This window comes from Hypoxylon trugodes (assembly GCF_022578975.1).
Source record: "Hypoxylon trugodes strain CBS 135444 unplaced genomic scaffold F4822scaffold_9, whole genome shotgun sequence".
Classification (NCBI taxonomy): Eukaryota; Fungi; Ascomycota; class Sordariomycetes; order Xylariales; family Hypoxylaceae; genus Hypoxylon; species Hypoxylon trugodes.
Genome location: NW_026250024.1, coordinates 306,945 through 325,191, shown reverse-complemented (window position 1 = coordinate 325,191; position 18,247 = coordinate 306,945). Strand labels below are relative to the sequence as shown.

At 46.4% G+C, this 18,247-nt stretch overlaps 8 protein-coding genes across 8 annotated transcripts; 3 read left to right on the top strand and 5 right to left on the bottom strand.

Annotated features, from left to right (window-relative positions):
- Window positions 1-71: 71 nt before the first annotated feature.
- F4822DRAFT_363640 (FAD binding domain-containing protein) lies at window positions 72-2,629 on the bottom strand. The gene is made up of 6 exons (XM_051456151.1): window positions 2,122-2,629; window positions 1,649-2,065; window positions 706-1,596; window positions 467-632; window positions 291-407; window positions 72-239 (listed from the first exon to the last, which is right to left on the bottom strand). The coding sequence occupies exons 1-6, from the start codon at window positions 2,248-2,250 to the stop codon at window positions 169-171; spliced, it is 1,791 nt and encodes a 596-aa protein (XP_051310212.1). The 5' UTR covers window positions 2,251-2,629; the 3' UTR covers window positions 72-168.
- A 412-nt stretch (window positions 2,630-3,041) lies between these two features.
- On the top strand, window positions 3,042-4,854 carry F4822DRAFT_432983 (FAD/NAD(P)-binding domain-containing protein; the record flags this gene model as incomplete). Its single annotated transcript, XM_051461753.1, has 3 exons — window positions 3,042-4,057; window positions 4,110-4,498; window positions 4,595-4,854. The coding sequence occupies 3 exons, from the start codon at window positions 3,042-3,044 to the stop codon at window positions 4,852-4,854; spliced, it is 1,665 nt and encodes a 554-aa protein (XP_051310211.1).
- A 367-nt stretch (window positions 4,855-5,221) lies between these two features.
- F4822DRAFT_432982 (uncharacterized protein) lies at window positions 5,222-5,907 on the bottom strand (the record flags this gene model as incomplete). The annotated part of the gene is made up of 4 exons (XM_051461752.1): window positions 5,222-5,233; window positions 5,286-5,479; window positions 5,578-5,613; window positions 5,664-5,907. 4 exons carry the CDS (start codon window positions 5,905-5,907, stop codon window positions 5,222-5,224), a joined length of 486 nt encoding a protein of 161 aa, XP_051310210.1.
- A 1,208-nt stretch (window positions 5,908-7,115) lies between these two features.
- On the top strand, window positions 7,116-7,832 carry F4822DRAFT_445883 (uncharacterized protein; the record flags this gene model as incomplete). Its single annotated transcript, XM_051463439.1, has 1 exon — window positions 7,116-7,832. The coding sequence occupies one exon, from the start codon at window positions 7,116-7,118 to the stop codon at window positions 7,830-7,832; it is 717 nt and encodes a 238-aa protein (XP_051310209.1).
- Window positions 7,833-8,873: 1,041 nt separating this feature from the next.
- F4822DRAFT_445881 (uncharacterized protein) lies at window positions 8,874-9,601 on the bottom strand (the record flags this gene model as incomplete). Its single annotated transcript, XM_051463438.1, has 3 exons — window positions 9,425-9,601; window positions 9,335-9,370; window positions 8,874-9,211 (listed from the first exon to the last, which is right to left on the bottom strand). The coding sequence occupies exons 1-3, from the start codon at window positions 9,576-9,578 to the stop codon at window positions 8,874-8,876; spliced, it is 528 nt and encodes a 175-aa protein (XP_051310208.1). The 5' UTR covers window positions 9,579-9,601.
- Window positions 9,602-12,414: 2,813 nt separating this feature from the next.
- Window positions 12,415-14,739, bottom strand: F4822DRAFT_363567 (uncharacterized protein). Its single transcript, XM_051456150.1, has 5 exons — window positions 14,437-14,739; window positions 13,747-14,383; window positions 13,533-13,668; window positions 12,698-13,463; window positions 12,415-12,644 (listed from the first exon to the last, which is right to left on the bottom strand). The coding sequence occupies exons 1-5, from the start codon at window positions 14,535-14,537 to the stop codon at window positions 12,452-12,454; spliced, it is 1,833 nt and encodes a 610-aa protein (XP_051310207.1). The 5' UTR covers window positions 14,538-14,739; the 3' UTR covers window positions 12,415-12,451.
- An 896-nt stretch (window positions 14,740-15,635) lies between these two features.
- Window positions 15,636-16,954, top strand: F4822DRAFT_432977 (transaldolase; the record flags this gene model as incomplete). Its single annotated transcript, XM_051461751.1, has 4 exons — window positions 15,636-15,675; window positions 15,762-16,262; window positions 16,325-16,478; window positions 16,552-16,954. 4 exons carry the CDS (start codon window positions 15,636-15,638, stop codon window positions 16,952-16,954), a joined length of 1,098 nt encoding a protein of 365 aa, XP_051310206.1.
- A 187-nt stretch (window positions 16,955-17,141) lies between these two features.
- F4822DRAFT_432976 (uncharacterized protein) lies at window positions 17,142-18,235 on the bottom strand (the record flags this gene model as incomplete). The annotated part of the gene is made up of 2 exons (XM_051461750.1): window positions 17,142-17,966; window positions 18,023-18,235. 2 exons carry the CDS (start codon window positions 18,233-18,235, stop codon window positions 17,142-17,144), a joined length of 1,038 nt encoding a protein of 345 aa, XP_051310205.1.
- Between the last annotated feature and the right edge of the window lie 12 nt (window positions 18,236-18,247).

Sequence of the window (18,247 nt, the reverse complement as noted above, 5' to 3'; positions counted from 1 at the left end):
CGTTATAGATTTCTATTATTTAGGGGCTAATGTGGTTGATATTTTTCCTACGGGCGTGAGCTATAGTCCACTAAAATTATGGCGGTAGTCAGCGCTGAATTCCTTGTAACTTTAGCGCACTCTAGCTAAAAAGCAGCCCTGGAGGTCTACATAATAGAATTCGCTTGCCTAAACCATGAATCCGCCGAAGAACTTATGAATCGTGTCGACATCTTCCAAAGCGCATAGTCTTGCAATATCTAATGATAAATTAGCGTTAAAGCTGATCAGATAACGGATAGATAATTTACATTGATCTGGTCGAACGACGACCAAAGCGCCCTTGCGTGAATCGATTCCGTATTTCTCGTATGCGTGGCCATGAGGGGAGTTGTAGCCTTCCTCATCGACGAAGACTTTGAAGAGCGCTATTTGAAGAATTAGTAGATGGTAATATGTTTTGAGGCTATGAGGAGTTATTTCTTACATGCAATTCCCCATTTTCCTATAATTGGTCTGAAGACGGTCGGTATTTGGTTTTGTTCAATCTCCTTACGGCCTCCAGCGAGGAGGAGGAGGAGGTTAATTGTAGCGTCACGATCATCGCCGGGTTTTGTATAAGTGTCGACGAGTTTACCTAAGGGAGTTGAGAGCTGAGTTATTTGAGTTAGTAAGTTTTCGTCACTTAGTTCGGGGCTATTAACGAGGCAGAGGTATGGTACGAACCGAACTCAATCGTTCTAAATTATCTGGATTCCGAATATCTCCAGCAAATACAACAACATGCCATCGAGAATCAGTCGGCATAGCCCGGACTAACTGCATCGCACGAGCGTCGGAAAAACGAACTACTAGCGCACTTGGAAACCTCATTCCAACTTTCAATCCAGTGGCCAAGGCGGCGTCACTTGTTTTCGCCGAAACTATCATCGAATCGTTGTACTGGGTCGCTGTTCCTGCTGTATATCGACCCGCCAAGAGGAATTGTTCATGGAATTGTTCTGGTGTGATTCCGTGTTTCTGACGGTATGTCGACGAGAAGAGATTTGTCCAATCGCGGTCAAATTCAATTAATTCCGTCGCAATCTTTTGGCGCTCTGATATGTAGGTCTCGAGCAACTGCGGCACGGCCTGGCCACGAAGGATGGCAGCGAGTTTCCACCCGATGTTGTACCCGTCCTGGAGCGAGACATTCATCCCCTGTCCGGCTTTCGGTGAGTGCGTGTGACATGCATCACCGCTGAGGAATACGCGGTAATCTTTGTGGAAGTGGTCCGCGAGACGTTGACCGATGGGATATGCGGACCACCATACCGTCTCAACGATGTCTAGGGTATATGGGTGGAAGATACGACGCGCTTGCTCGTGCAGTTCTTCCAAAGAAACATTTCTTGCCGTGGCACCCTGCAATTCGATATAGAACCGGACCATGAAATCTCCTTCGCGGGGAAGGATGAGAAGGTTGCCTGCCTCCGAATTGATCACAGTTTTCTTTCGGATGTCGGGGAAGGACGTCCGTGGAATCACATCCATGACACCCCAGATGGCGTCGCTTGTGTCTCCGACCATTTGGAAGCTGAGGGATTTGCGGACGGTGCTGTGGGCGCCATCGCTGCCCTGTTTTGGGCTGTCAGATTAAGATTGGGGTTGAAGGGTTAAATAATCTCACCAAAACGTATTTGGCTCTATATTCTCGTTCCGCGCCACCTTTTGAAGCCATAACCGTTACACAATGCGCAGAGGGGTCGGCGGCTCTTGTGCTGTCGACTCCTACCCTTAGAACTTCGCATCCATATTCAATGCACGACTGCCCCGCCGTACTTTCCATCTCATTGGTGAGGAGCTCGTTAATCCGGGCCTGGCTTAGAAGGACGTGCGGCATGTGGCTTAACCCGGGCTCGGTGTCGGCGGCATAACGTGTTCGTTTGATACCTTTGGCCTTACTATTACCTTCCTCGGATCCATTAGGACCTTCATCCGCAGCCCAGAATGCGAGTTCTATGACGTGATACGCTTCTCTTAGAAGCGCGTCTGAGAGGCCGAAGCTTTCGAATATTTCCACGGTTCGGCATTGGACACCATCAGCCTGGAGGAGATCAGAAAGCGGTTCATTATTATCCCAGTGGTGGTTTATTATTATACCTGGCCCATGATAAGAGGACCGTCCCTCTTCTCTAAGATGCGGAACGATATTCCATTCCGCGCGAGCCAGACCCCGGCGCATAGCCCAGCAGAACCGCCGCCACAGATTAGAACATCGAATTCTTGCATTTTTTTAAGTGGTCGGGTACTCTACCTAGGTGCGTTATCCGTACCTACATAAGGTGGTAAATAAGGTGTAACAGAGTGATGCTGAGAACATCGTGAAATATAGGGGGCCAGTCCCTTATGCGGTGCACCAAAGTGCGGGGGAGTTAGGGTTAGAGGGGACGCCACGCTCATCCTTTCGGCTTATCACCACTGCCGCCATGGGGGAATCATTCTCACGAGGCGGTTGCATCGTGCTAGTGTTTGGGTGGGATATAGTGCATGTGCTTCATAAAAAGCCATTACACAACTTGGAAGTATTATAATGTTTAATGAACAGCTAAACGATAACACCGGTAAGCAACAGGCAAGGCTACTAGACTATTACCTGCTAATAACAATGTAGAAACTTGAGTGAAGTTGAGTCATTTCCCCGGGAACACCGGAAGGCCTTCGAAATATTTTGCAAACCAACGACACCAGACGATAGAGGTTGAAAGATCTAGGGTTAGATTGAAAAGGGGGAGTTAACTGAGAAATATATGGTACTATGGGTCATCGGTAATCATGACCCACTTATATCCCGACCGGCTATCCCGGATCCCTCGGTAAGGCAGGTACCCGACCGGACTTTCTCTCGATCGCAATTTCTTTTTCTTCAAGCCCTTACATCCTTAGCTGGATCTCACTCAGCTTCAGGGTCGCTTAGTAGCTGAAAAATATGCCCAGAGCGCTGGAATGAAGGTTAAGTGGACACACCAGGCCGTGTTATTTTCGTAAGTATGATGTCACTTTTACTTTTTATCGATTTCAACATGTCTTCATCCGTAAAGGCCCTTGTGTCCTACCAGCCTCCTACTAGATACCCGACTATTGAATCTCATCTTCAAAATTTGACTCTCACTTCCCTTCGTATATACTACGGTATTCCAGGTTACTCTAATATGGCAAAACCTCGCATAAGTGGTGTTGCCAAGACAAGCTCTATTTTGCTGACCACGAGACCAGCCACGCCCTCGAAATGTGTCACACAAGGATTCCGTTTCGCCACAACCGTCGCGAAAAATGGGAATAGAAAGGAGCGCGTCGTTATACTTGGTTCAGGATGGGCTGGGTTTGGGTTTGCGCGAAGCCTCGATCCCAAGAAATTCGAGCGTATCATGATTTCACCTCGCTCGTACTTCGTCTTCACCCCTTTACTCGCTTCGACTTCAGTGGGCACGTTAGAGTTTCGCGCTACGCTTGAGCCTGTCAGAAGGCTCGGTTTAGACCGTTTCCATCAGGGGTGGGCTGATGATATAGATTTCGCGCGCAAGACTATCCGGGTAGAGGCAAATACGTCGGATGATCTCGCGTCGAGAACACGGCTGGCGCTGAAGCACCGTCCCGATGGTGAGGGCAAGGGGGATATATTCGACGTTGAATACGACAAACTAGTCATCGCAGTTGGGTCTTACAGTCAGACATTTGGCATCGAGGGGGTGCGCGAACATGCCAACTTCCTGCGCGACGTTGGCGATGCGCGTAAAATCCGGATGAAAGTTCTTCAAAGCTTCGAGAAGGCCGCTTTACCAATTACGACTGAAGAGGAACGTAAAAAGTTGTTGCATTTTGCTATCGTCGGTGGCGGACCAACTGGTATCGAATTTGCGGCTGAATTGCATGATTTGATACAGGACGATCTTCGGAAAACATACCCGGAACTTATGAAATTCGTCAGCATTACTGTTTATGATGTGGCTCCTAAGGTACTCCCGATGTTTGATAAATCTTTGGCGGATTATGCTATGGATCGATTCAAGCGCGAGGGTATTGAAGTTAAGACTCAACAGTACGTCTCTGTTCCCTCTTTGGAAGCACGTTTACTAATCAATCGCGAATAGCCACCTTACACGTATCCGACCAGATGAGGAATGCGAAGGTTGTCTAAAATTAAAAATCCAAGAGTACGGCGACGAAGAGATTGGTGCTGGCATCGTGGTATGGAGCACGGGCCTGATGCAAAACCCCCTTATCCAAAAACTAGAAGCGAAGACCTTCAAAATATCCTCGTCAGATTCTGAGATGCAGTTACAAAGAGATGCAAAGACAGGAGGACTTGTTACGGATGCGAATCTACGTGTCAATATGATACCCCAAACCGCGACGTCCGAACCGCTGGATGTTCAGGGGCGAAAAGCTACTCCGTTACCCGACGTATATGGTATCGGCGATTGTACGGTGATTTCGGAGTTAAGCTTACCGGCTACAGCTCAGGTAGCTAGTCAACAAGGTGAGAGATAATAAAACTATGACTCTTAAAATCCACCCCGTGATTCATATCATTTTTAATCTAGGGATGTATTCGCTAACTCTAGCTCTCGCATAGCGGCACATCTTGCGCGACGATTGAACAAAGGCGACGTGGACCAGAAGCCGTTCCGCTTCCGCAATTGGGGCACTATGACGTATCTCGGGAATTGGACCGCTATTCATCAAAGCTCTCATGACTCTCTAAGAGGTTACTTGGCGTGGATATTATGGCGGACGGCCTACTTGACGAGGAGCATGAGCGTGAGGAATAAGATTACAGTGCCGTTTTACTGGGCTATCTCCTGGTTGTTCGGAAGGGATATTTCGAGGTTTTAGAGTGGTCGTCGTGTGCGTCCCGGCGGCGTTTATTATAATCCTCTCAATTAAAAGGTGACTTCATATCCACTTCATCTAACATATATGATATTGTTACGACGATGTGTATATCTTAATCTCTGACATTCAACTTTAGCAACTATTAAGAACGCATTCAATTGATGAATATTAGTTCACCCACGTACTATGTCTAACTTGGATAACTATAATTGATATTGAAATGTTATTTGCACTACTATCCCCCTCACCAACTACCTGCCCGACTCTTGTAAGACCCATACAGTCTACGTTGTGCATCAATCAAGGCTGTTGTAGACATAGCATTTGCGTAATACACAGTGAATAGACTGAGGCCATTACGTTTTCTTTAGTAGGTAGACTATTTCCATTAACTCACATGAATAATTAGGAACATCATTTGGAGTACGTACTGGGTGCTTTGATAGTTCGGCTTCTGAGTCGGGTGTGTGGTCTTCGGGTGTCGGAATCCTCATAGGAGATTCTTCTCTGAGCTTCTCGCGCATCATATACTCCATTGAGACGTAAATGATTTCGCGCCAATCATCTACGTCGAGTAGATAATCTTCTCCACCGTTGCTTTCACCGACGTAGAGTTCTTTGAGCACTAGAATTTAACAATCGAAGTTAACATTTACGGGGAGCCTTGTATAGCCTTCTAGCCTTCCAAAGGAGTGGTATTCAGGAAGGAAATTATATGCTTACGATCATCCCATGGTGAAGGGCCATTTACTCGACCAACTTGTTATGTGGTTAGCAGGTGTGCGAGTATTGGGTCAAGGTATTCGTACATGTTAAAGTCCAAATCGCATCCAGCAATTTGGTAAAAACCCAGCAAGCACTTTGTTTCTTGTTCCAAGGACCGATACACATTCGAGTAGCCTCTATTACCACATAATTCCAGTTACAAAATATGAACTCCTTGTCGAGTTTTTTCTTGATATAATAGTAGGCTTGTAGAAAGTCAATCTCTATTGTGGGGGAGTCAATACCACTGACGCCTGGTGGAGTGGTAGCTTGTTCCGAAGTGGCCATGGTATTCTATATTTTAGAGTATGCAGATGCGACGTAATGCTGGTTTACCACCTTATCGGATGTAATGAAAATGGGAGTCGATGAAAATAATAATGTGGTTAGGAGGAAGTAGGAGCGAATTTATTCACAAGCTGAGACGGTTTTGAAAGGGGAGGTTAAATGAGTAAAGTCTTCTTATTCTCCTTTACAGATGTCTAGTTTACGATCCCTTCCGCATCGTATCTAGGGTATATAGACGTATCAACTCCACGTCAATGAACAAAGTGACATGTAATATACCTTCTAAGGTATCTTGTTAACGATATATCATTTATCGATTTGGTGTCCATCTTAGTAGGTGTCATAAAGGGAATTTATAATTGCAAGATATTTACCCGCTAGGTAAAGAGGGTTGAGAATAAGACCATCACCTAGCTATCTAAGTATGTAAATAAACTGTCGAAACTTACCTAATTAAAAGGATAAAAAAATACTTTGAAATGAATAGAAACATATGGATGACCTAGATATCAATAGAACTGAATAAAATTGGCGCTTCTTTTTTACGGTGGTGGCCAAACTTCAATATAGGGGCACGTACTTATGTCAGTTGGCTTGGACCTCAATAAACGTTTGATAGACGTATAAATAGAAGGCACCTTGTGTGTCAACTCAACATTCCATTTAATTACTGGAATTGATTTGCTATTTGCTCTGAACCTCCATCTGATATTTAATAGCACAAATACCTAGGTGCAATCCAATACGCCATATTGATCAATACTGTTAAATAGGGGTTTACGTTCGATCCATATTAGGCCTGCCAGTACCCTCTGTCTTTCTGCTTTCTCCTTGTCAAACTATCGGAATTAAGAGGCTTCACGCTATAACCCGGCTTTCGGCTTTTCTGAACTCATCATGGCAACATCATTTCACTTATTCGGTCTCCTTCCGAAGGAACTTCGAGACCTGATATGGGATTTTGCTATTCGTGATATGCGACCGGGCGTGCATGCATTTTCAATCATGGAAATAGACGAAGAAAAAATTGCCTACTCACGCGGCCATTACATGGGATACAACAACATCTATCTACACGGCAGTCCTACCCCCCCGATATTCAAATACATGACTGGTGGGATTGCAAAATCCATCGAATCGCAGCGCCTGGGCTTATAGAGCCGAAGCCCGATTCATTATCATGGGTTGACGGGAATTTCTCAACGTATATGGAGGACGGAGGTTTATGGACTGCCTGTAAAGAATCTAGGGAGCGTATGGAGCGTCGCTTCAACGCTGAATATTGGTCTCAACTTCGAAGAACTCACGGTCAAAAGCATGGCAGTAAGTGGGGTCGTTGCGTCGATTGGAAAGCTGAGGATCCGGAGCACCAGGTAATAGGATATTTCGAACGCGGCAACAGTGTTCAGTACTTTAACATCCGTCCCCATCAAGATCTAATACTCCTCCAACCGCGTACCATATTACCGGACATACCCGTCTCGTTCAGGTTTGACTGCAACTCAATCGCTTTCTTTTCCAATTTTTGGGGTATTGGAGGGGCGAGCCATCTTGCGATCGAATTGGACCGCCCGTTCAATTCAGCAGATTGGCACGACGTCGCACAGCTCGCAAGCGAGATGGAATATATGCTTCTCTACCTGTGGGTCATCGATTATAAGCTCGAAGTTCCAAATTGCGTTCTAGCCGACATTGACAAGCCAGAGTCGCGCAACGTATTCCATGCTAGCGATCGGGTGTTCGTGGAAGTCACCGAGTGTGACTATTATGAGGAAGATAAAAGTCTCCCTGACGCTTTCGATTTTGTTGATTCTGTAGACCACATTGCCAGGAGCATGGCCCTCGGACCGTATCCCGACGAGTCGCCTATGGAATTTTATAGTGCTCCTAATTTTGGTGTCTTGGCTTGTCTGCGCAAAGATTAGCACACCCGGGCGCGAACTTGTTGTTGGAGCGTATCACCGTGTGATTTTGATTCTTGATTATATATTATCCCCCTATGTATATAGTATTATATATATTCCTTGGTTGGTATTCTTTTGATTTGGTTAGTGAATACTGAATAAACCCTAAGAGTATCAAGGCAGATTTTGCCATTGATTTAGTGGAGGGTGGAGGGGTTAGTTTCAGCGCACGGTAGCTATGTCGAAGAAAACCGTGTAATACTATTGGTCAAAAATAAAGGTTATGAGCTTAAGGACTGCTAAATCAATTACCTACGGGATGTTCTAGGTACAGCCTATATCTAAAAAATAAGGGGGCAAAAGGAAAAGGGGGCGACACGATATGTTAGCGACGATATGTATTGACGTAAACAAAACTTACCCAATACTTCTCATATTGCCTAGGTAGTTATATAAATATAATATCAATTTAGAATTACAATGTCCAAGGGTACAAACCACGATGAGATTGTCTTGCTTTGGTAAACAATTCGCCCTCCACTTAGGTACCTAGGTGTTCTAGGGCATTATGTCGCCTATTGTCTCACATTATTAGGGGGTAATTGGGTTGGAAATCCTCAGCTTTAGGTACTTGAGCTATGGTGGAAGACAATCACATGGGCACCCGCGTTCAAATTGCGCCGATGCGTTTGATTGGAGTCTACTTCTACTGACTACCTCTAGACCTAAAGTAATGAGAGAAAACGAAAGATACGTTGCGAACGATAAGAATACCTAATTGCCTTACATTAATAGCAAATCCATTTCCATCGTGTGTCCAATTTCCCTGTCCAATGCCTGCTCCTGAAGAATATTCCCATAAAACCTATCGTTGCGTATTGTTTAGAAGCTCCTGAAATGTAAGTCAACGATGTATTTGCCGCGGCGAAAGTTTGATATAGGTCCAAGAACCTTTACTGGTTCGTCCCATATCGCCCGGCCGTGCCCGGCCAATTTTTCAACTTCAATTATCAGCCCGTCGAGCCAAACACGAAGTTCATCTAGGGGTCTTACTTGTCTCATTTAACGTGCTATAAATGCTGTTTGTGCTGGATTAGGAACGCTGGAAAGTGCCGGGTTTTCTCCGATTAGAGGCTGTAGATCATCTTGATAATTTTGATGGTAATAGGGAGTATAGACTCCGTTCGTGGTTCCCACTGGATGGCTCGATGACTTGCTTTCTAACGTGGGGGTAACAGTCTTCGGCAGCGAGATCTTCATAGGGAAGTGTTTGCCAATCTCTTGGCGGAGGTACTCTTCGGCCTTAACTGGGCTGGAGTTAAGAGTGGTATTAAAAGATGTAAGATCGATCATGGAGTCGGCTGATCCATTGGATGTATGGTCGTGTAGGCCTGGAAGGACTAAATTGACAGCGATTAGAATCATCTTCGGAAAGAATGGTATCCAATACGACGAAATTGGATAGATTTGTTTTATAAAAATAATAATAAAAAATAATAAAAAAATAAAAAGAAAGAACTTACAGTCTTTCCATGGTGAAGGGCCAGTTGTCACACCGACTAATTATATAGTCAGCCGTTGAACGATTAAAGCGAGAGTTGGTCGTAGTATACAGAGAAGTGACCACAAGAGATCCAATAACCTGATGGAGAACCACCAGATATTGTTTTGCGCCGGTACGATATTATGAGCCGGATACGGTTGCACAGACATAGACATAGCGGTAGAGGTCGAGACAGGGGTATCCTTTTTTGTGACAGTACACATTCGGGCAGCAAGTATGATCGAAGTATACCAGTCATCCTGTGGGAAGTCACTGCTAAGTTTTTCCTTAATGAAGTTGAGGGCTTCGAGGAAGTTGAACTCTTTCAAATTCAAACAACATCAGCGACGCCGGGTGGAGGAGTGGTCTGTCCCGAGGGAGTTAGCTGCATGGAAGTATGATCCGATAGGGTTTCCGATGAAGTATCCATGGTTTCTCGTGTGTTGAGAAGGCGTATTGAGACGTAGGGTAATAAGAGATTGCAACAGAAGAAGTTAATGGAAACAAAAGTGTAATTAGGAGGAGCAGACGAGCAGGATAAAATAGGTAAACAAGGTCCTCTTATGAGCTAGACAACCAGGCAACTACTCTCATGGATGACTCGATGTAATCTAGGCACTCTCAGGCCTACATGAGTACGTACCTTGGTATCTGTGTCGCGAACGAACCTGCCTGCCTGCCTACATGTGGGTGCCTCTCGCTAAAAGTAAAATGATAAGTAATTTTCACCTGTTGAGGTCCATGGCGACAATATCCACATTTGTAGATATAGGTAACGTTGCTTTTAAATCTTCAGGGCTCTAGCTAGCAGGTGTCCAGATATCGTTGAGCCCTGTAGGGAAGTTGCATACGCCTTCTTGTGTAACCCACCATCTTGTTTCCTAGCCCACAGTTCTCTTTACAAACAGGAAGGTTTTCTTTTAACATAGGGAAAGAGATTCCAGTAGCAGATAGTAGGTCATTTGACGGTTGAATAGGGATGCTCTTTCAATTCTATTGATCTATCACACCGTACTTTGGTTATCATAGACAAGCTAAAGTGACTCGAACTCTCTTATACTTATGTGTCGCGATAGATTCGTGACTATGAAGGTGGAAGAGACCAAGCTATCCCAGCGTGTCTGAAATACCTGGAATTCACCCCGGGCATATATTGTAAGTACCCAACTAGGTACATATGTACTGTGCTGGGGAAGGGGTGATCGTACAGGAGTTATTAGAATACCCTTTTCCCTGTAGGAACGTCCTGGTGTGCGAAGAACTACATATATGTACTCGATCGACCATGTACTCATGCATGCACTCTTCGAGTATAATTTTGACTTCTGTTGATTATGCCACTTGTTATGCCAGTGGGAAAGTAGAAGGAATAATCACTCAAATCTAGTTTCAGATCGAAACTCTCCCGCCTCTACTACATCTTCTCCTCTTTCTTCCCTTCCTCCATTTTCTCCCCTTTCTTCCTTTTCTCTTCTTACACACTTTTCCAAACTTCTTCCACATCCCAAACTACCACCAAAAAAAAATCACATCAATGCTAATATTTCAGAAGCCCAAGTAGCCTTACCTTGCGTGATTCCTCTCGATGGTTACAGTTAAGGCTTCAACGATTTCAACACGTTACATAACCTCAATGGCGAGTGTACTCATTAGAAGAGAGCACTCAATTGGTATGTTTCATCTTCATTTATAGAACTTGCCGCCCCGGCGCCCACAGCGCCCGGAAAAGAAACCAGTGAGCAATTCAATTCCTATCTCTACTCTTCCCGTTGAAAGTAACCTTCGTCCGAGGAACTTGCTAATTGCCAATAGCGGGGGAAACCCCCCAAGGTAATTCAGGATGTCCGCACCTGTCTTCAGTCTTCTTGTTAACATATAGTACTAGAAGTCCGCTGTGGAGGTTGGTCACTTAAGGCAATGCTCAATTCGTTCTAATGTACTGACGGATTATTTACTAGCACTGCCTTGAGAAGGCAGAAGTGAGTGTGCTCTTGGTTATATTGACTTACTGAAGGGCTAATCATCGATAGGGTGCGAAGAAACGTGCTCTCGTAAGTCGTCGGACTTTACATTATCGGGCTGTGTTAACATAGGTCGCCAGGAGCACAAGAGGAAGATCGCCGTTAGTTCTTAACCCTTGGTGATTCCTTAAAATTTTATTACTAACATAAATAGGAGCTTCAAAAGCTCATGGAGGTAAGCCGCTGGAGTCATGAAATCGATACCTGGCTTACTCTTTCGCAGGAGGAGATCGAGACGGAGGTGGTACGTCATTCGGGTACGCAATCTTTCGGAAGCATTATTAACCTTATTGAAGAATTGGCGGAAGAAGCTTGAAGAGGCTAAGGAGATCGAAAAGGTGAGAGTGCATACTCACATGTTATCAATAAACTTGGTTCGTTGCTTACATACGTTTTTTTCAGGCCGCCGAGGAGGAGCACCAGGTAAGAGCAAAATAGAAGATATTGGGCGCTTATAATAGGGGCTAAACGGTTTCCAGGCCGCATACCAGGAAAAGTTAGCGGAGGCGGAGGCAGAAGTAAGCCTTCGCTTCGACATTACCTCGCTTTAGACACTAATGCCGGTTTGATCAGCAGAAGAGAACGGAGAAGTGTAAGTTGTACCCTATGTCTCTGACGGATTACTCAATGCTAGGTTTGAGAAAACGTGTTGGCTGACTAATGTAACAGGAGTGGGGAGGGAGAGTGAATATTTTTATTTTTTTTTGAATTCTTGGTAGGTGAGTTTTGACAACGTACTTGTCAAAAGGGAAGCTGATATTTTTAGGGACTCTTATTTTTATCCTCTAATCGGGTGGACTGGACTAAAACATTTTTCATACACCACTTCGAGCTGTTCCTATTCTGAATCGACAGGAATTTCTTTGGTTCGGCGCAATGTGGGACTTTTTTAACGGTGGAAAGTGTTGAAGTAAGGTCAAGGGACTGCCTTCAGGTACTGTACAAGATTCTGCACATGGCAATTTCAGTGGTGTATATATATGTATTAGGACTCCCCCAATGAAATAGACAGTATATAGTATAATATTCAAGACATCAAAGTTGCAGCTTCTATGCCGTCTTTCATAGCAAAAAGGTTATACGGTTTGCTCCTCATCGTCATGCTGAGCAGAATATCCTTCCAATTGGTACAGGGGCCTCAGCTTCGCGTCCCTTTGGAAGAAGACGTAACGTTTGATCCACCACGGCAACCACGTCTTGATCTGATAGGCTATGTGTTTTGAAGTAGGAACACCAAATATATAATCGAGTTCCTCCAAGGTTCGTTGCCTAGAAAGAGTTTAGTTTTTTTTCCTGTGTCTAGATCGTGCACTGGAACTTACTTGGTTTCGGGGACTATGAGGAAAATAACGAAGAATGCCACCATATTGAGGCCTGCATAAAGGCCAAAAGCTGCGGTAGGACCTACACGAGCGAGAAGAGCGGGGAATGTGAGACTCAGCGCGCTGCCTACGGCGTTATTGATACAGATGGTGAAGGCGCCTCCAATCTCTCGGTGAGACAAGGGGAAGGCCTCGGAGAAGTAAATGGAGGGCATAGGACCCATCCCCGGCCCGTATAGTGCTGTGAACAGATAGATGAAGAATGCGATTAGCGGCACGCGTGCCGGGTTGTCGGTGGACAAAAAGAAGCACAGGCCAGCGGCGAGTAGACACCACGCCATGTTGGGGAATGTTAATAATAATAAATTACGTCGACCGAATGTATCCATGGTGTACAATGCCGGGAAGGCGAAGATGAACATAATAAGACCGTAACCGAATGATGCTAGTAATGTGCTAAGAGTTGAGTACCCGGCGTTGGAGAAGATGGTAGACGAGTAGAATGCCATGATGTTGATGCCTGAGAATTGCTGCGAGATGACGATCCAGGCGCTGGCTAGAGTGGCTCGGCGGAGACGCGGGACTGATACTAAGTCCCAGATTCGGCGGCCTAGTGTGGTTCCGGCGAAGGCGGATCGTTCTTCTATGACTTGTCGGTGGGCGTAGTATAATTCGCGCGCGGCTTGCATTTCGGTGTTGCGAAGACGGCAGAAGGAGCGGAAGGCTTGTTGGTATCGTCCTTTCTTCATTAGCCAACGGGGGGATTCTGTGATGGTTATGGTTAGTTTACTTTGCTATTTGAGGGATAAATTGTGGCTTTTGTGTTTTTACTTACCGGGACACCACCAGACTAGCAATACAACAGGGATCGCGGGAGCGAACGCAGCTGCAAGTTGAAATCGCCATGCTAGATCTCCGATACGGTAAAATGCGAGGTTGAAGACCATTCCAATCATGATACCAAAAGCCACCTATTGAAGACGCGTTAGATAACAGCTCGAAGTTGAGGAATTGGTAATAGGGGTATTTTCGGGGAATAGATCACCTACCCAAAGTTGAAAACTCGTAACCATACCGCCACGAATCGAAGCAGGAGACACCTCAGCAGTATAAATCGGAATCACCGAGATCTTAATACCCATACCTAATCCCATAAACAGACGGCAGAGTAACAATTCCCACCAGCTGTGCGTAAAAGCCTGGGCTAACACGGGGAAGATACAGAATAGACCAGTTACGAAAATGGTACCTCGTCTACCGATCCAGTTGTTAATCGGATCAGCCGCCCACGCGCTGCAGAGACCGAAGAGTGTCGGCGCGGAGTTAATGACACCAATCAGCCATTGGTTATCCGCGATACCGAATTCTTGCGGGAAAGACAGGTTAGCTCCGTTCGCGCCCGTGTTATCCCATCCCTGAAGCGCGGATCCGAGGGAGCATAACGCGATCGCGTAGTACAAGTGTCGTGGTAAATGCCATTTATGCGTGATCTCCCGTTTTAAGGCGATTTTATCGTCGTCTGTTAGCTCGGGAATGTTCGTATAGTCCTCCTCGATGGGATTTTGAGCTGCTAGAGCACCTCGGAAGAATACGTCTTCCTTTTCCTGGAAGCCGTATTCGATGCAGAAACTCCGTACTTGGACTCGAAGATTGTCCTTTGAGATGCCGGCGAGTGGGTTAATGATCCTGTGAACAATGAGAAAGCCAGCACATAGAATAACGAGAATTGTTATACAAACCTAGCATTAACGTTCTGGGCATAATCCTGAGCAGGGTGTTCGACGTGAGACACGTCGAGCTGACCCTTCAAGTCTTCGGGTTCATTCGCGTGGTCAGCCATCTTTGAAGACGACGAAGAGTATGTTGAGATAGAATGACTCTTTGAACCTCGAGCTTTTCTACGAATGAAGTGGCTCCTGCATTAGGTATATGATCGTCAGGCCCGACAGAGCGGCTTGAAGTGTCTTTATATAAATACTCATTTTCGTAATAGGCACTTCGACGCCGCTCTTAGTTGGAAAATACATAGGTACATTATCACGAGTTAACTCCAAGCACTAGCTGAACATGACAAAGAATGCCTTGTTTCCCCTTGCATCGAACGACTCCTCTCCCCAGACCCGAGGAGGGGAGATACCTTGCTTCCCCAGGTTCTAGTTCGGAAAGGGGTTAGTCGATACTAGGGAACCCCACAGGTCTCGTAGCCCCGGATTCTGGGGTGCATAGTTACGTGGTCACCACCCATCTAGCTGGATATAGTTAGATCTCCTATGACTACGATAGAACTAAGTCGGTACCACATTCGCCGAGCAAGCTGATGACGGCTAGGAACCCCTTGCCAATAACTCCAACCCTCACCTTGTGACCTGCACAGGGAGAGACCTGTACAGGGTCCCATAGAAGGTAAATCACGTTTCCATATTTTTCTATGAGGAGTATCGGCTGAACCAATCCGAATCATCTTCTCCAAAGGTCACAGATGCCCTGTACAGGGCAACCAAGGGGACCCACCAAATTTCTCCAAGCTGGTCCACGTAGATCACAATCGTTGCGTTAAATGTCAAATCGGCTTTGTTAGTCCCACAAAGAGCACTCGTAAGGCATCGATAGTCGTATATAGAATCTCTTGACCTGCGCAGGTATTTAGCTCATGCTATCTAGATGGATTGAGTATTGTGTCTAGATTGGCCAAATCGAGTCATGTGTTATGTTCGCAGAATATGCATCCCGAGGATCCCCTCCGAGCGGATACTGCTCGGGTTGGAGAAGCTCTGCTTTCGAATTTATTAAAGAAGACGTCGACCTCAGAGAATAGCTTGAAAATGTGACAATTACACTCTAACAACAAAGCTCATCACCTCCTACTCATTCCATCCAGCGGTATTCGCTGTAAACTCAGTATCGAATCAATATAACAACGAAATCCCCGTTTGCGAATATGGCACCAATTACTTGGCTCGACAAGCTCGAGGAGCAGCGTAAGTGAATCACAACTCTCCTAATTTGGTGACCTATTTTGGCTTTCAATGGTGAGGCCATGTGCTAATGTGCTGTAAATCGATAGTTAACGTCGATGTCGATTGGATGGACCCCGAATACATCAAGTCGATGCTGCCCAAAATCAAGTTCCACGATCAGACTAGTAACCAACTCTGGGTGGACATTCAACTAGGCCACGAATCCAACGCCGAACTGCTTAAGGAAGTCACCAAGGAGCTCAAGGACCAAGGATGGCTAGCCATTTACACGCGCATGGCTGTGTTGATGTGCAAGAAGAACATCGACTTGATTCAGGGCCGCGTTCTACTGCAAACTCTGCCATCCAAGGCCTACGACACCGAGGCCACCCTTGCTCATGCTCGCCTATATGACGCCGAGTTCAAGCGCGCGGGAATTAGCCGCGACCGCTTCACCATTAAGATTCCCAGCACCGGTCCTGCGCTCAATGCTGCTAAGATTCTACAGCAAGAGGGTATCCAAACCCTGGGTACTGCGCTATTTGGCGTTCCTCAAGCAGTTGCGTGCTCTCAAGCTGGATGCCTGTACATCAGCCCCTACTACAACGGTACGAATGTAGCGACTTTGAAGCTCTTGGTTTGCAGATTGCTGATGTATGACTGTCAACAGAAACCCAAGCACACGATGACCCTAAGCTGTGGCCAAACGTCAAGGATCCGGCCACCCAACACCCGAACTCTCCCCGCGTTATCCAGATCCTCGAGGTATACAAGAAGCTGTACAAGGAGACAGGCAAAGAGCAACCCCTTGTTAAGAATGCCAGGTAACGGAACTCCTAAAACTCCTTTTATTTGTGATTCATTTTTGGCATCGCTAACTTATCGTCCCGCAAACAGCTTCGTCTCCGCCGAGGAAGCCATGGCTGCCGGTGAAATGGGTTGCCACAGCGCGACAATTTCCCACACCGTTCTCAACGACCTCGCCTCTCGACCCTACGACGCGTCCACCCAGCCCGGACAAGGCGAACCCAAGCGCGCGCACGCGTACAAGGACGCGCGTGTCCTTCCCGCCCGTTTCCAGCCCCTACTCGCCATCGACCCCCTCAGCCCAGACAATAAGGCAGCTCTCGAGGAGGCTGCCCATGTAGACTACCTCGCGAATGGTGGAAAGAAGCTTGATGAAGCGATTGCTGCAGACCCGGAGACCGCTAAGAGGCTGAAGGTCGCCTTGGAGCTATTTACTGGTGGCGAGAACCGTAGCAAGGAGAAGGTTGAGAATGCTATAAAGGCGTCTGCTTAAATAGCTCAATCCTGGTCTTGTAAACGTGACCGAAAAGGGATAGTAGCGATATAGCGATTGTCTGCTCGCTCATATTAGAGCAGAATAGGTAGAATAAAAGGGTATTGGCCAACTTGATGTTTGTGCGTCGGTCGTGTTACGCTTTTCAAGTGATCGTAGTTTTGTCGCGTTTGGTTCTTCCAAATCTTCATCCAGTTCCCCAGTAAAGCTGGTCTAGAGAGCTTAGGGGTTCTTCCATGAACGGGGTATGGTCCAATCTTTGCGGGAATCCCGCCTGGTCGGGTCGCGCGTCTCCTGCCGCATTGTGGAATGCCTCTAGACTAGCAAGAAGCGGGATAGATGTAGGATCGGGGTCAAAATCGTTAGTCTGTTCTAGCTGCATTTGTGCGAGATGTAAATCCCGAACCTCGAAATCCCACGGTCTACCGTCTCCCATCATACTTGGGGGCTCTAGCCATGATTGGTCTGGCGATATCCGTTCATTGGCGACAGTAGTAGGTATAGTATCCGATAAGACATGCGTAGTAGCAGCAGTCGTGGGAGCAGAGACGGTATTGAAGTGGGTTGCCCAGTCGCTTTGGGTTGGTACTGAACCCTGAGAAGTTGGTGGTGGTACAGCAGCCACTAATGCAGCTGGATCTCGTTCCAAACCTGTCGCTGATCTTGAAGGACTCCCAATTTCATTAACTCCGCCCGTTGTATCGAAGTTAAACCCCTCACTGGCGGCTGCGATGCCCTCATTTGGAAACACATCCCAATCCCCGCTTGCGACTGTGCGATACACGAACGACTGTGCAGTTCTGGCTTCTAGTGGCACATCAACGGTCGCGCCTGTTGAAGCGGCCGCTCGCCAGCGATTCACTTCGGCAAGAAGCTCATCTCGCTCTCGTTGTAGTTCTTGAATATGTTGATTCTGCTCACGGTGCCTCTCGATTGACTCGTGGACAACAATATGCTTAGATAGCCGGTTTGGTTCCGTCTCGGACAGGGTAGGGAGAAAAGACGCGAGTTCCTGAAAATGACATTTAGTTAGATGACTAATGTTCCAAGAGTGGCTGAAGTACATACGATCAACTTCTCCCTGAAGGCTTCTCTTCTTAACTTCTCGAAAACACGGTGCGCTGCCCTGTCGTTGGGCGTGAAGTTCCGTACACGTTTCTTCTTCCCTACGCCAGCTTCATCACGCGTATTACTTGCTCTTTTCTCCCCTGTATTCGCCGACTCGGCGGGTTGAGTCTGGTTGTCCCGCACTATAGCCATCATTGAGGTCTGGGAAGGCATTGTTTTTGTACT